Source organism: Hakea prostrata, unplaced genomic scaffold (assembly GCF_041222555.1).
Source record: "Hakea prostrata isolate BN-2017 unplaced genomic scaffold, UWA_Hpros_2 contig_4, whole genome shotgun sequence".
NCBI classification, from domain to species: Eukaryota; Viridiplantae; Streptophyta; class Magnoliopsida; order Proteales; family Proteaceae; genus Hakea; species Hakea prostrata.
In genome coordinates, this window is record NW_028291123.1 from 977,069 (window position 1) to 990,998 (window position 13,930).

The 13,930-nt window shown below is 35.2% G+C and overlaps 1 protein-coding gene across 1 annotated transcript; it reads right to left on the reverse strand.

Annotated features, from left to right (window-relative positions):
* Positions 1-6,405: 6,405 nt before the first annotated feature.
* On the reverse strand, positions 6,406-11,416 carry LOC148999468 (11-beta-hydroxysteroid dehydrogenase B-like). Its single transcript, XM_089141134.1, has 6 exons — positions 11,234-11,416; positions 8,491-8,683; positions 8,252-8,337; positions 7,945-8,076; positions 7,465-7,629; positions 6,406-6,738 (listed from the first exon to the last, which is right to left on the reverse strand). Exons 1-6 carry the CDS (start codon positions 11,414-11,416, stop codon positions 6,406-6,408), a joined length of 1,092 nt encoding a protein of 363 aa, XP_088997260.1.
* Between the last annotated feature and the right edge of the window lie 2,514 nt (positions 11,417-13,930).

Genomic DNA, 13,930 nt, shown 5'->3' on the forward strand with positions numbered 1-13,930 from the left:
TGCGGAGCTCGTGACGAACCAGTAGTATTTTGAACAACAATATTAGCACTAAGAATGGGACTCACAGAGGCAGAAACAGAAGCTTTCATCCGAACTTGTTGGATTTTTGTTTTAAAATAAAATAATAATATAATATAATATAGGGTAAATATCAATTACCTCCCCTCTTAACTGGACAAATAGCACTTACACCCCCTCTTAGGGATATATCCTTACCTCCCCTCTTACCTAGCAATTATCAACACCTCCCCTCTGCTTTTTCTCGGATTTCTTTCCGTTAATTTTTCTAGTCCTAAACTCCCTTGGCTTTTTTGTATTTTATTTAAATCCTAAATTACCTTATTCGCTACATTCTCTTTTTCCTCAATTAAAATAATTATTAAAAACCAAAATATCATAGTTAACTTATTATTAAAGCCCACTCCCTTTTTAATTATCAAACAATTTTAAACCGTCTACTATCGTAATTAAAAACAATTACTACTATTTTGGGTTTTTTTTTTGTTTGATAAATTTTTATATTTGGGCTTTATATTGTTTTGGGTTTTAACTTGGTTTTTGGTTTTCTTTTTTTTGGGGTTTTTTTTTTGCTGGTGTGGTTTTGGTTTAATAAAATTTTAATCCAGGGTAGTTTGGGGTTTTGTTTTGCGGTGTTAAATTTGGGTTGGGGGGGTGTTTGTTTTTGTTGGTGGGGGGTGTGTTTTCCCTGGGGGTGGGCTTGCCAGGGGGGTAGGATTTTATATCTATTTAGACAAGTTTCTAAACATTAAACTCTATGTCCCTAGTTTTGTTTTAGGACTCTTGTTTATTCTTACTCTATAGGACTCTTTTGGATGTATATTAGGTAATTTAGATTACCATATGTGTTTAGTCTCACATCGGATGGAGCTAATGATTATATGATTTATATATACATATATAGCTCCTAAGTGGGGTGTATGCCGGTAGAGAACTAAGTGTGGATCATGCGCATGCACCGAGCTGGACCGAGTCACGCGTGGTTGCGGTAGTAGTCCGTAGACCCTAGTCTAACCAGGCCATGGGGCACTATAATATTATATAAATAATATTAAGTGTCTATGATGGGACTTGGGACTTGGGGACATGGGTCGTGGATCCATAAAACCCGGTTTGGGTTTTGCAGTAGGGAGGTGACTGATCACACAGTCACAACTCTCTAAAGGTGACCTTACGTACATATGTAGCTCTCTGAAGGTGTCCATACGAGCCTATAAATAGAGGTGAAGCTCTGAACAAAGGGTCACTCGGTTTTTGGTGAAAAACATAAATTCAAATTCTAGAGTTAGAAAAAATCCATTTTGTTTTCTTCATTCCTGTGCTGCGTATTATCTTTGTATCTCCTTTGCAAGTAGACTCTGTTGGAGTGTTGCCTTCAGATCTAGGAGTTGTTGTATCTTGGAGGTGAGAACGTCAAGGTCAAACCCAGTCGGCATAAAAGGGGGCGTTCAAATACCTTAAGGAAAAGTACTGTACGTACACCTCAACTCACCCTGTTCGAGTTCGTGCTGATTTTCCTTCATTTCTTCTACTACATTTGGGTAAGTGATTCCTGACATAAAGTATACTTTAAATATTGGTTTCTCCTTGATTCTGTTATTGGTCTGTCTTTATTGTGCCTTTGGTCTTCTAGTTCTAACAATTCTTGAGCAAGAAGTAATCCCTAAATATCATCAAAAGAGACAAGTTTAGCACGAAGTAAAACAGAGGTTCCAAAATCTTGATACTGATCTCCAAGTCCTCGTAGAGTGATCAACACAAGATCCTCATCTGAAATCGGTGCACGAGCAGCAGCAAGAGTATCAGTAATTCCAAGAATTTCAACCAGATAATCACTGATAGACATAGAACCCCTTTGCATCTGAACTAACTGATTCTTAAGCCCCAAGATTCGACTTCTTGAGCTAGATGCAAACACGCGATGGAGTTTCATCCAAGCTTCCTGAGAGGTTGTTGCTGCAACGATATGTGGAAGTACTCTTTCAAAGATCGAAGCCACGAGCCAACTCAGAATCAACTGATCCTGATGATCCCGAAGAACCATAGATGAAACAGATGAAGCCCCATTTTCAGAAGTAGGAGACGAATCTGATGTAGGTCTTGGTATAGAACCATCCAAATAACCAAAAAGATCATACCCACGAAGTAACGGAGTAAATTGTGCCTTCCAGAGTAGGAAATTTGAAGAAGAAAGTTTGAGAGGTAAGGCGGTAGCAACGTTGATGGGGACGAGAGAAGAAGGAAGAGTAGCATCCATCACAACACTAGAGAAGAAAGCTTGCTAAAGGCAGAAGAATTTGAGATATCACGCATGAAGAGTAGAAGCCATCATGCAGAATCTGAGATTTGAAGAAGAAAGATCAGTAGCCATGGCCAGTGGCGGACCCAGGATGCAAAGTGCGGGGCAAAAAGAAATCGAATAACCTTTCCTTTTGGGGTCACAACTCTAAATTATTTTATTAAATTAAAGAATAGACCATATATATTTTGTGGGCCCCACTATTTGAAAAATGATAAATTATTGATATGATATTTTTCCCGACAAATATGGTACAATTAAAGCATAATATAAAAAAATATACACATGACTTCAATCCTAAGTTAGTGCAAACCAAATTTTCTTTGGTAAGAGATGTAACCAATTTTTTTTTTAGGTAAGGTGCAATCAATGGTGTTAGTTACCTACTAACTATAGATAAAATCAAATTAAAAGAATAACAAAAAAAGAAAAATAAATAAATTGAGAAGGAAGAGACCTAATTGTGGAGTATATTTTTTCAAATTTTCTTAGCACGCTTATAGAAGGGAAGAGAATAAATAGGAAAAGAGGAGAGAGGAGAGAGGAGAGGGAGATAGGAGATAAATAGGGATTGAATAATTAGTTTTTAATTAGAAATAACATTTTGATTTTTAAATACCTAATAAGATTTTTTCAACAATTTCCTTTAACCCACATTTATAGAACAGAGAATAAATAGAAGAAAGATGAGAGAGAGAGGGAGAGAATAATGGGATTAATGAATTAGTTTTTTTATCGGGATTGACATTTATGCCCATCATTTTACCTTTAAAACTGTTCACAATATTGGGGGGGGCAAATAGTGACATTTCACATGTGGGAAGAGAAAAAACCGGAAAATTAAAGGAATTAAGGGAATATACATAAATTTTTTAAAAATCCGGGGGGGGGGCCATGGCCCCCTCCGGCCCCTTCATAGGTCCGCCCCTGGCCATGGCAGCTCTAGAGGCGGAAGCTAACCTAGAAAATTTTAGGGCAAATGCCCGAAATAAAACCTTATACCATATTAGTAAGTAGATGTATTTCAATTAAGGTATTGAAGTATAATGCATAGAGTATTTATAGATGTTATACATTGTAAAAGTGACTGTAGGTAACTAACTATGGTAAACAACTAACTATAGCTGACTGTGTATCCTTAACAAGTAGGATATCTTCAAAACATGTGAGAACCATCTCCAGAATTTTACATGTGTGTTTGGACTAAAAACAAATTTGATTTCTGAAGATTAATTGCTTGACCACACTAGCTTTGCAATATAAGTTTACTCATGCTTTCAAGTTGTATATTGTATTCAATTTTATCTCAAAGAAAAGTAGGCAGTCATCAACAAATAGTAAATGAGATATTGAAGGGCCCCAAGTTTTTACCTTGATACTCTTTACTAATTGTGCTTCTTCTGCCGCATGGATAATTGCACTGAGACCCTGTGCACGTAGGATAAAGAAAGCAGGTGATAGAGGATCCCCTTGTCTGATGCCCCTAGTAGGAGAGATTTGTTGTGTGATATGTCCATGGATAAGTAACTTGTAGGAGACTGAGGTGATTGAGCTTATAACCATTGATACCCACTGGGATGAAAAACCCAACTTCAATAAGATTGCTTTGATGAAGTTCCATTCTACCCGATCGTATGCCTTTTTCATTTCCAGTTTCATGGCCAAAAATTTCTTCTTTTCTTTTTTTTTTATTATTTTTTTTTATGTAGTGGAAGATCTCATGAGCCACTAATATGTTATTCAACATAAGTCTTGTTGGGATGAAAGCTAATTGAAATGGAGATATGAGCTGATCCAACACCCTTTGTAATTTAATAGCAAATATCTTGGAGATTAATTTCACTCCAACGCCTCCTAAGCTGATAGGTTGGTATTGCTCGTCCGTTTTAGGGCAATCATTACATACCATTGTGAAAGAAATCTGTGACAAATTAAATTAAAAAACATGATTGAATAGCTTTAAAAAAAGACTATGATTTGGACATTCACCGACACCATCCTTGGGGAAAAAAATCAAAACAAAAAAGCAAGCCCTTGCATCCTTCAAACCCAAATTTTTATCGGGTTTATTTTTCATAAAAAAACTGACTATTCATTTCCTTTTGTATAGAGGACACATGTCCATTAGTCACATCCAAAGGTTAATATTAAATTAAAAAAAAAATTCTATTTGAATGCTACACATGAATATGTGTCGTTCATCTAGAGGAAAATAGATGGTTCATTTCTATCTGATAAAGTTTTCCTTTGAACCTATCAAACCATAGCTTAGTGGGATTCAAATGATAGATGTTCTTTTAGTATATTGCATGAAGACCTCTTTTTAGAGGCATAAAGTCCAAAGAGGACAGTTGTTCAATTCTCTCCTTCCACACCCACAACTTCACCTTCCCTTTCTCTTATCCCTTTGTCCCTTGGGCCTGTGAGCCCTCAGTCACTATGCCTGGCATCAAACATGGCTCAATTTTTTTTTTAAATGAAATTATTACAAAGGGAGTCTATATGTTATTATTTTTTATTTTTGGTAAGAATCTATATGTTATTTGCCATATAGAGAAAGGTAAAACTAGAAATGTGTTTCAGGAATCATACATGTACACCTCTCTCTATAAAAGCCATAAGTTACAGTCAATAAACCTAATTTACCAAAAAAAAAAACTTTAAATCTAACATTATTACTATTAGATGATTTTATGCATAATTTAAATCCAACAGTATAATAATCCACGTTATCTTCATCCATCTAGAGGATCTAAATCCAATGCTACTTGGCACCTTCAAAGTTCACTAGTCAAAATCCACTTGATCCATTAATTGGGTTGAGATTCTTTCTCTGCTAGAATTATCTTATCTACTTATGCTTAGAGCTGAAAACTCCATTCCAAAACGTGGGAAAACGTTGGTTGCAACAGTTTTCTCCCCTTTGACAAAATCTTCCCACAAATTCCTAAAATAATACCAACCACACAGAATCTAATTTCCGTTTCCATTTAAAGACCCAATACACAATCATAAGCAAATTAATTCGAACTTTATAGAATGACGCATGTGATGACATCATGATCCCAACGCGGTTTACCAATTTTGAACAAGAAAGTTTCAAATTGTGTTTTAAGCCTCGCCTCGCATTGGTTTTCATGCCTTTCTATAACCTTCAAAAGCCAAACTTCAGACCTTCAGTCTTCATATCCATATTGACCTTTGAAGTCTCCATCTCTTGCTTTCTTAATTTGCATTGTCAACTCCCTTCTCTTCTGGACTAAAAGAAACGTCACTAAACAGTTCTGAGTTCTGACTTTCTCATTTCTCAACCTATATATACTCTGATCTTCACTCAATTCTCAAATCACATTTCTAAAGCCATCATGAGTTCATCACAAGGGTGCAGTTCCCACAAAGGTGAGACCAAATTTAGAGGTATTCGTCGCCGGAAATGGGGGAAATGGGTGTCGGAAGTTCGAGTTCCCGGCACTTCCGACCGCCTTTGGTTGGGTTCTTACGCCAATCCGGAGGCGGCAGCCATCGCCTACGACACTGCAATGTTTTGTCTGAGAGGTCCTTCATCAGCAACTCACCTCAACTTCCCCAACTGTCTCCCCAGCTTTCTCCAGACCAACATGTCACCCAAGTCTATACAGAAAACAGCTTCAACTGTTGCCATGTCCATTGATTCTGAGCTCGCGAAAAGGGCTCAGGCAGTAAAAGAAGATGCAATGCAGTTAGTTCTGGAAACCCAGATTTTTGAAGAAGGAAATGATATAACTAGCATGTATGAAGGTGATCAACTGAAAGAATGGGATATCTGGAATGATATTTCTGTCGGTGACATTGAGACTTGTCTTGGGTAGCTCAAGAGAACAGTGGCATAATAGAACTAGTAGAGAAAAGAGAATTAGTAAAGCGTAGCTAGATACCATATTATATAGAAAAGATTATTGGGTGCAAAAGTATTTATTTACATTCGGATGTACTGATAAGTTTATTTATCAAAGAACAGCAGAGTCTTTATTAGTACCTTAACATACAAATCTGATATAAGCGCAGAAACATATGAATCAAAGAGAATGAACATGTTTGTGGTTTCAGAACTACTCAAATTTCACCTGGTGCTGAAAAGCAACAGGGGAAGGAGCAGCAGGTCCAGGAAGAGCCTTCCTTGGAGGTGCTTCTGTGATAAGTCTTACAGTTCTTGGTGGGGTGGTCTCCAGAAAAGATCTTCCAGTACCAACAAGAGAAGTTTTCCTTTGATCATTTGTTGCAAGCAGCAATCGAAATGTCCACCCTAAGACATTTGGTGCAAAGACTCTGTAAACCATGAAAATATCATACCAACTCGAGAATCTCACATATGGATCTCCTCGACAGGCGCCGGCAACGATTAACCTCGCGTAATCTTCCATTGGACCTCCGGCAGCTGGTACCTGCATTACAAAAAGTAAAAAAACAAAATGCTAGAATCACTTTCTGTACTTAACCCAAGTCTGTGAGACAACTGAGCTGAATGTGTGACTTTCCTCCTATGACTTGGACTTCCATAAAAGAGAACTTGCCAGAAATAGGGCGGTAACAAGGTGGGGTTGGGCTGGCATTTTATGAACCCAGCCCCATCTTGCCTTCCCTAGGGCAGTGATGGGCATGGACCCACGCCCGACATGTAGGGCCTACCCCTTTTATCATCTGATCTGTTTGGGTGACTGGCTGAATGCCCCTTAGGGTAGAGCATAGTGCTACTGTCACACCCGTCCTTCACACATTCAAGAAGGGGTCACTTTTGAATACTGACAAGGTGGACCACACCTTAATGTATAGTGATCTCAAGGGTTGAGGGGAACTGGATTTCTAATTAAAGTGTGTGGGGGGGGGGGTCCCCTGGGGGCAGTTGATGCAGCCGGGTAGGGACAACCAGCAACGGTCGAGTGGTTGGGTTCGAGAGGACCAAACTTGCTCCCCTAGGAAGGATAAGTGACTGCGGGCGTGTGGTCATATAAGGCTCTATAGCCTGTCTAAATAAGCAGAATGCCCTGCTCTATGAGCCAGGAAAACTCAACCATTTCAGAATCAGGCAAAATATTTTGGTACTGTTTTGAGACTGCTCTGAGTCTGAAATCATAGCACAAAGAGTCCTTTTATGTCAAGAAATCACTTACTTCTCTCTCTTCCTTCCGTTGCATCTCTGCGCCTTCTTCTACCATGAATCTCCCCCTAGTCATCTCACTTCCTATCCAACCATGTGTTGCCACTGTAATCCCCACATCATCCCTCAATTCAAACCGCAGAGACTCATAAAAGTTGATTAAAGCTGCCTTTGCTGCCTAATCACATAAATCAAGTACAAAATTCAATCATAAAAACAGAGATAAACATGAAAAAGAAACACTAAATCTGTTTCAGGATTTATTCCTTTGTTCTTCTAAAGCAATAGGAGATTCTTACAATGCTATGATAATACTTCCCCTGTTCTTCCCCTGCAATTGCTTAGATTAAATTGCTGATATTACAAACACTTTCCTTCCAAATTTGTCAGAGAACTCAACTATTAGTTGCAGTCAACATACTGTTCTACTCAAGTTATAGATTTCTTTTCTTAAAAATTACAAAACCCTAAAAGTGAATTTGTCCATACTTACAGCATATAAGCTCATTCTTGGCATAGGTAACCAGTTCTCGATCGATGCATTAACAACTATTCTACCATTTGTCTGTCTTAGATATGGAAGAGCAACATATGTAGGATATACATTTCCCCAGAAATTTATGTCCTGAAATTTTTAAAAATTAAAATGAAAAACTGAATTAGTAACAATCTTAAGTATCAAATAACATATAAGCATGGTTCATGGTGTTCAATGCTAAAAATATAATGAAATATTTTTTTGAGATCATTTCTACATTTGAAATATATAATGTTACTAGCATGGCTAAATGGATGCTCACCATCATAAGAGGAAATGAAGAAGTATCCGTAGCTTCTTCAAAGTAGAAAGTGTGTCCCAAGCTGGCTGTGTTCACTAAATGATCAACTGTTCCATTTGGAACCAATGGATGATTAATGAAACCTTGCCATGGATAATTCTTTTGAAAATGGAAAGACATTCTAGAGAAATCAAGCGATGTTTATGAAAATATATATTTTTCAACTAAGCTAGAGATCAATGAGATACAGTGAGGCTTACCACGACCATAAAAGCTAATTGTTTCATCAATGAATCTTCTACAATCATCTTTATTGACAACATCGGCTGCTATGACCATGACGTGCCTTGCACCCATACGCCTTGCATTATCGCTAATCCCCCAAAGTCGGTTTTCTCTTCTAGCGACCAATACAAGATTAGCCCCCCTCCTTGCATATTCATAGGCAATTTGCTGCAATTATAGATTTAGCATTAATAACTAATATCACTAACATAATGAATGTATTCCTACCAAAGTAGAAAAAAAAAAAAAAAAAAAAAAAGAAAAAAAAGAAAAGAACCATATGAATGATCTTCATGATAACATACATACATGCCCATGTGGTTATTTTTGGATGTTAAGAAAATAAAAAATAAGCTGAATCAAAGGATACAATGATTCTCATTATGTTTTTTTCTCTCTTACCTTCTTGGCTTCTTTAAAAAATAAAATGTAACCGATTGAAAAAGTAAAAACAAAGAGCAACTTTGCCATTTTAAAATATCAAAGAACGAGGAGATATAATAGTTCACTTGCTTAGAGGAATAGAGGTGAAACTTTTGAGAAGGGAATAAAAATAAATAGAGAGTAAGTACAGGGAGGTAATCGAAATTTTCTCTTATTTCACCTAATGACTATTAACTAGTCAATATGAAATCCAATGCTTCGTGGAAAAAAAAAAAAAAAAAAAAAAAGAATGGGTCAACTTTGGCTAATCAATTATTATTGTAAGACTGGGTATATGCTCGTAGATCGGTGGTGGCACCCAGCTAGAACTAATAACGAAAAGGTCTTCTGCTTGACTTACTACTTTATTGTTGACATGCAATACATCAAGCATGAACGACACGAGTAGGAGTCGACGATGGAGAAAAAGTTAACACTAGACTTGAAATGACATAATTAGGAAAACAAGCGAAGTTTTGTAAGTTTACAATAAGAAGACCAAGAATGCTTCAACGGGAGTATTATGGTTGTGGATAAGGAATCATTATGAAAGGAATCAAAATCCTAATGATTCTACACGAGTGGGTGAACCTACCATTCTCCACGAGAGAAAGAAGAAAAAAATCTTCATCTTCCCCATATGAAAATGACCCTATATATTTCTAGAGAGATCAACTTGTTGGCAAAGCCATAAGTCAACAACACCCTTACCTAATTGGCCTCAACATGGTGGGCTTGATTTTGTGGACTTCCATGAATAATGTCAAGTTTTGGTTATATTCTACAAGCAGAAATGATAATTTGGACCTACAACCCTTGTATCAGCCAATTAATCAAGTCTGATTTGGAATTTGGGATAAAAACAAGTGGTATATGAAACCAAAAAATAAAGTATCATATAGATTTCGGCTTATCCCAATCTCATCATCCTGAATCCGATGGATTTGCACTAGTTTTGTATTGTTTTACCCTCGATATGTACCGATACACTAGTTTTGTATTATTTTACCCTTGATATTAAGGGTGTCATTTGGTACGGTTTCGGTGTGGTCCCAACTTTGAATACCGAAACCGAACTGTACCGTACCGAATTTATACGGTCGGTTTCGGTATTAAATCGGTAGGAGAAAACATTTTAAACACGGTATTTAGTGCGGTACATTTTTTGTACAAACAAACCCATGCTACATTTGTTATTAGTTCATTAAGATCTTAATAAAATTGTAATCAAACAATCAATAAAAATTGATATTAAGAGAGATAAAACAAGTAAATCTAACTAATAGAGACAAAGCAAGTAAATCTAAGAAGAGGAGTGAAGGACAATCTAAGAAGAGAAGTGAAGGATGAAACAAAAAACTCAAATAGGGAATTATGAATAGGGTAAAGGTAAAGTGTTTTCATTGTGAATTATATTTATCTCCCTAAATTTGGTATGGTACCAATTTGGTACGGTTTCGGTATGTACCGACGGTATGAGTATTTGAAACCGGAACCGTATCAGAATAAATTCGGTTTACGTACGTGCATGCCATTCTAAATGGTTCTAAATGGTACGATACGGTTAAACGGTTTCGCTATGCAATTTACACCGTTACTTAATATGTATTGATCCATTGATATGAAATCATATGCAAATTGCCACCTAAGCAGCTGATCCAACTAGATGCTAATTATAAAAACCATGGTTTGAAAATGTTTTTTGAACATTAATAAGAGACCTTATGCCAAGCATGGCCCTAATTATTTAATGTGACTGGGACCATAATTTGGACCCGTAAAACAAGAGGTTAGTCCAGCCTGCTCTGACCAAACCACACCAGCCAATCTATTTTCAAACAAGATAAAGAAATGCATAAACATCAAACTTCCTATTTAGATTACTTTAGAAGTTAAGAACGAAGTGATAATTTGACCAGCTTCACAACCAAAATGGTCATCCCCAATACAGAAAGGCTCTCTAGTTTAGTAGGCTTGATTTTTTCAAGACTTGAAAACTTGATGAACAAATAAGCAACTGACCAACCCATAAGGCCAACCTTCTATTTGGTATCAAGACTTACAGATTCAAATTGATAACTAAGGAATGCCATAGAATCTCTATTCACTTTTAATTCTTCTTCTTCCAAAGCAAAAACTAGAGTTATTCAAGAATTCTATAAGCTGTTCAAGTCAGAAGAACACATATGTGCATGCATATCATCAAAGAAACTGTTTTATGTTCTAACAGAGGGGAAGGAAAAATTGATGATTTAAACGAAGAATAGAAAATAAAACCACAGTTAAGTTACTTACCTCTCCAATACCAGAAGAAGCTCCGGTGATGATGACTACTTTGTTTTCCATGTCTTCATAGTAGAAAGTATGATAAAGCCATTCAAGAGTATTGATGAAACACAAGGTTGGCCATGCAAATGCTAACATGATCGAGCTTGCAGGAGGAACCACTAAATTTAGCAGAGAATTTAGAAGATCCATTTCTGGGAGGAAAAGAAAGCTTAGCTCTGCTCTGCTCTGCTCAGCCCAGCTCGTAGAGAGAAAAGAAAACCCTGAGAAGCAAGAGAGGAGGAGTTGGTAATCTGTTACTAATAAATATCGTATGTCGATCAGATAAAGAGATAAGAATTAAATGAAAGATCTTCACCGAGCGTCTCTGAGAGAGTATATATGACTTTTTGTGCTCAACGCTCAACACCGAAGGTGTTCATGCATGGACAGTGAGGGCACGTGTTACTTGCATGCTGTGTCTTGTTGACGACTGGAGCATTTGGTAGTTTCTGTATCTTGAACTTTATGTTTTATATCTGAACGGTGAACAAGAACATCCAATAGCTTTTATTTTCCAAAATTTCTTTCTTAGGGTTTTAATTCTTTGAATCACACAAAATCATGTCAATTTCAATAGGTTAGAATATAAAATGTATCAGGCCCAAAATAAATAAAATGCATATAAGATGTATGTTATATAATACAGGAATTATCACTGACTTCCCCAATGCTACAGATTAATTAGTATATTTCTCGTATTTTTTTAAGCACTAATTCAAAATTTGATTTTGGTCGACATTATTAATATTTTTTATAATTAATTTATTTTATGATATGCCATCTTTGTATTTTTTTAAAATTTTAAAATAACTATGAGATTTCTTGTTATTTTGAAGTAGTTTTTTTTTTTTATTTTTTTATTTTTATATACTGGTGCTTTTTCAATATTGGAAATGAAATGTCGACGGATGGGTGCAAACCCAAGACCTCCCCATGAAATCTGTGAAGTTCTCGTGTTGCACCCTTTTTATTTTGGAGTAGTTACTAATGCCCCCAAGCCTTCATACAATGGTTTAATTATTATATAAATCTTACTTTTTATTAAATTATCATTATTTTCCTCACTTTAGATTATTATTTTTTTGCCAACACTTTAGATTAAATGATTGTTAAGCTATGGTGTGCAATACCTATTTTACCTTTGGTTAGAATTGAAAAGTCAAAAAATAACATTACAATATTCATTTAGAAAAACCAATATGGAGTGCATATTTTGCCTTTATATTCTAGTCAATTTGGATTTCAAATGGTAGAATCCTGATGAGATGACATAAAATGTAAATATATAATTAACTTAAGGGTATTTTATGTTGCTGAAAAATACAAATGTATCATGTCATCAATTAACTAGTGAAACTTAACTACACAGGGTGTCACTAATTTGAGGTAAAGTTTTCCGTTGGATTAAAAGTTTCAACAAAAAAAAAGAGGGGTGGGGTGTAATAATTTTATGAACAACAGGATAGTTTGATTAGTAATTAAGTTATAATACAAAAGACAACAATTATCTTTATAATATATGATTAGTTTTAATATACGGTGTACGGATATCATTAACATGAAAATACATATAATATTGGATTTGGTATCGGCAAGCATTGATGATATCATACAATTTTGCAAGAGTTCTTTGATGACAATATGATAAAATAATCAAGACAAAATCAATATCTAAAACTGTTCGTATTTTATTTTCAAAATCAAATGTATAAAAGCTTATAGTGATATTTTAACTTATATTCTTCATATTGATTCTCTTGATATCATCCAGAAAACAATCATATCTACATTTCTTCGTACCACAGGTGCTTTACACGTGGGCTTTTACTAATAATATTAGGTAATTTTCATTTGACCCCCTAAGGGTCTACTATTTTATAGAGAAATATTTTTAATTATTGAAGCTAATCATAATTATTATTTTTTCAACAAAAGGTTGAAAAATATTCTTTCTTCTTACTTTTGTAATATTAATATTGGTAAGTTGGAGAAAGAAAAATTGAAAGAGTATAAATGTATTTTGTTTATAACATAGCCAGACTAATGGAAACCATTTGGTCACTAACGTTGTGTCCTTAATTATTCTTTTTTGGATATCCATAGAGGAGGAAAATGCAAAATGTTGCTCTTTTTTCTTGATGAAAAATGACTTGGGTCAAGCCTCAAGGGCTCCTGGTGAAAATTAATCTCACACTAATTATTAACTGATAAGTGATAACCTCAATCAAAATGTAACAATTAATATTGATTGGTCATATTAACTAAAATACCTCAAATAATTATAATAATTATATTATTGGTTTGTGGCAAGTCTTCCATTGGATCAGTTTATCTTATTTAGCACCTAAAAACCTTCATGTTTGCTACAAGTCTTTAAGGACAATTTGATTCATTTAGTGAATGGATTTGTAGTAGATATTTCATTAGACCAAATTAAATTAAAAAACAAATTTTATTCAACATATTAAATTGAAAACTCTATAATTACTTAAAAGGAAGAAAATACTAACCTAATTCCATTTAAATGTTTTTCAACAAAAGAAACAAGATGTATGAATCCATCTTTGGATGTAATGTACATGAAAAGTGAGTCTTATTGAAAAATAATAATCTATGTCGCTTAGACTAGTATTACAACAACTAGAATTAAAAGATAAAGAACGA

What these genes read in the sequence shown, in the direction of transcription:
- LOC148999468 (XM_089141134.1), bottom strand. Translation starts at nt 11,416, where the DNA reads ATGGATCTTCTAAATTCTCTGCTAAATTTAGTGGTTCCTCCTGCAAGC. An exon ending in CAAGAATGAGCTTATATGCT is followed by an intron (nt 7,630 to 7,944) that starts GTAAGTATGGAC and finishes TTATGTGATTAG; the next exon opens with GCAGCAAAGGCAGCTTTAAT. An exon ending in AACGGAAGGAAGAGAGAGAA is followed by an intron (nt 6,739 to 7,464) that starts GTAAGTGATTTC and finishes TTTGTAATGCAG; the next exon opens with GTACCAGCTGCCGGAGGTCC.